The 1,602-nt window shown below is 33.3% G+C and overlaps 1 protein-coding gene across 2 annotated transcripts in view; it reads left to right on the top strand.

The window, feature by feature from the left end:
* LOC107643275 (homeobox-leucine zipper protein MERISTEM L1-like) overlaps positions 775-1,602 on the top strand; it is a 4,948-nt gene continuing 4,120 nt past the window's right edge. Inside the window, exon 1 of one of the 2 annotated variants that reach the window (XM_021123314.1) lies at positions 775-851. In XM_021123314.1, coding sequence (XP_020978973.1) covers positions 790-851 — 62 coding nt within the window. In that variant the 5' untranslated portion in view covers positions 775-789. Of the gene's footprint in view, positions 852-890; positions 1,469-1,602 lie in introns of those variants that run through there. The other variant, XM_016346869.2, reaches the window with a different exon arrangement.

Genomic DNA, 1,602 nt, shown 5'->3' with positions numbered 1-1,602 from the left:
ATCCCTCCCTAAGCTATAGCCTATATGCATATGCAATATTCTTTCATTCACTTTCCTCTCCTAATAAGTACATTAATTTAATTTAAAACTTTGCAATGAGATAGATTATGAGAACACCAACATGAGCTGAGAACAGGTTTAGAAATACAGCCCAAATATTGTTACGTTGTTAGTGTTTTCTGAGATGGACAACATGCTATATATTATTTGCTTTGCCGGGAATGTTAGGTAAATAATGATTATGTTGAACAACAAAAACAACTACCAATTAAATAAAAATACACTACACCTTAATTTAATGCTATTAATTAAATTTAAGATTAATTTATTCTTTTAACTCTATTAATTCACATTATTTACACATTATTTAAAAATATTGTTAGTTACCTGTACTTTTCTTTTGCTTAATATGTATGTTTGAGAGAATAAAAGTGGTGGGAGCGGCAAAAAATTAGTGACATGAGGAAATAATTAAAAAAAAGTAAAAATATTCCTTAATTCCTTAGTCATCCAAACACAAATTCTTTGTATTCATTCATTTCTTTGTTTATCTATACTTTCCTATTATAAATCATGTTTTATTTTCCATCACGTACAAAAACTGCTAAACATAACCAAATAGTATTATTATTTGTTTAACGAAGACCGTGTACTAAGATTTTTATTCTAGAAATATTTAGTGGGCACGTACAAGAGGCAACAATAAATGATTGGTACGTTCGCTTAAGCCTTCGCCGTTGTCGCTGCAAGTAACTCAGTGGGGACAAAATAAATATCAGAGGTCATGATATGAATTCGAAGAGAATCTTATGCGCCAATTTCTTTCCGGTTCCACGAACATATTTGATTGAGTAGGTCGACTTGATAATAATAATAATAATACTAATGATTCAATAGTTACACAATACCTATCATTTTCTGAAAAATTAATTACGAAATCTTATATCTTGTATCTAGAATTGTAAGAACTAATAAGTTGCTGGAGGTAATAGGTATTGAGTTCACCACAAGTTCGTTGTTTTGTTTTTCTATCTATCTTCTTCATATATATCTGTCTATCTATCTGCATCATTTATACCATACGTCTGTCCATAAATGCATTTACACCCTCTGCAATTAATTACTTCTTTCCTTTCCTGCCAAATACTCCTTTCCATCCTCCAAACTTAGCTTCTTCATTTAATTTTACTTTCTTGTTTTTCTTCTCCTCAATCCTCCTCCTCCTCCTCCTCCTCCTCACTACTCAGTCCCCACAAATTTATGTTTCTTCTTAATTAAGCCCTAGCTACATAGAGAGAAGAGTTATTGTATCCGTGTGTGCGTTATTCGTGGGTACGTCTCAATCAGCCCGGCCCGGAGAAAGCAACATAATAACCCCATCAAGTCCCCTAATTCCCACACAACAAATCTCCGGTGACCCACAACGGTAACCTTCAACGTCTCTCAGGTTCCTCCATTAACACTTAAGGTTCCCTCTCTTCCCTATCCATTTTGCTTTCGCATTCATTGTCTATTCATCTTTGACTTGCCTTTCTTAACTCCATATGTATCTAGGTTACCATTACGTATGTATTACGCACTATCTATGTAGAGAGAGAATTT

The sequence above is a fragment of the Arachis ipaensis genome, chromosome B05 (genome assembly GCF_000816755.2).
Source record: "Arachis ipaensis cultivar K30076 chromosome B05, Araip1.1, whole genome shotgun sequence".
Classification (NCBI taxonomy): domain Eukaryota; kingdom Viridiplantae; phylum Streptophyta; class Magnoliopsida; order Fabales; family Fabaceae; genus Arachis; species Arachis ipaensis.
This window is presented reverse-complemented; position numbering and strand designations above follow the sequence as displayed.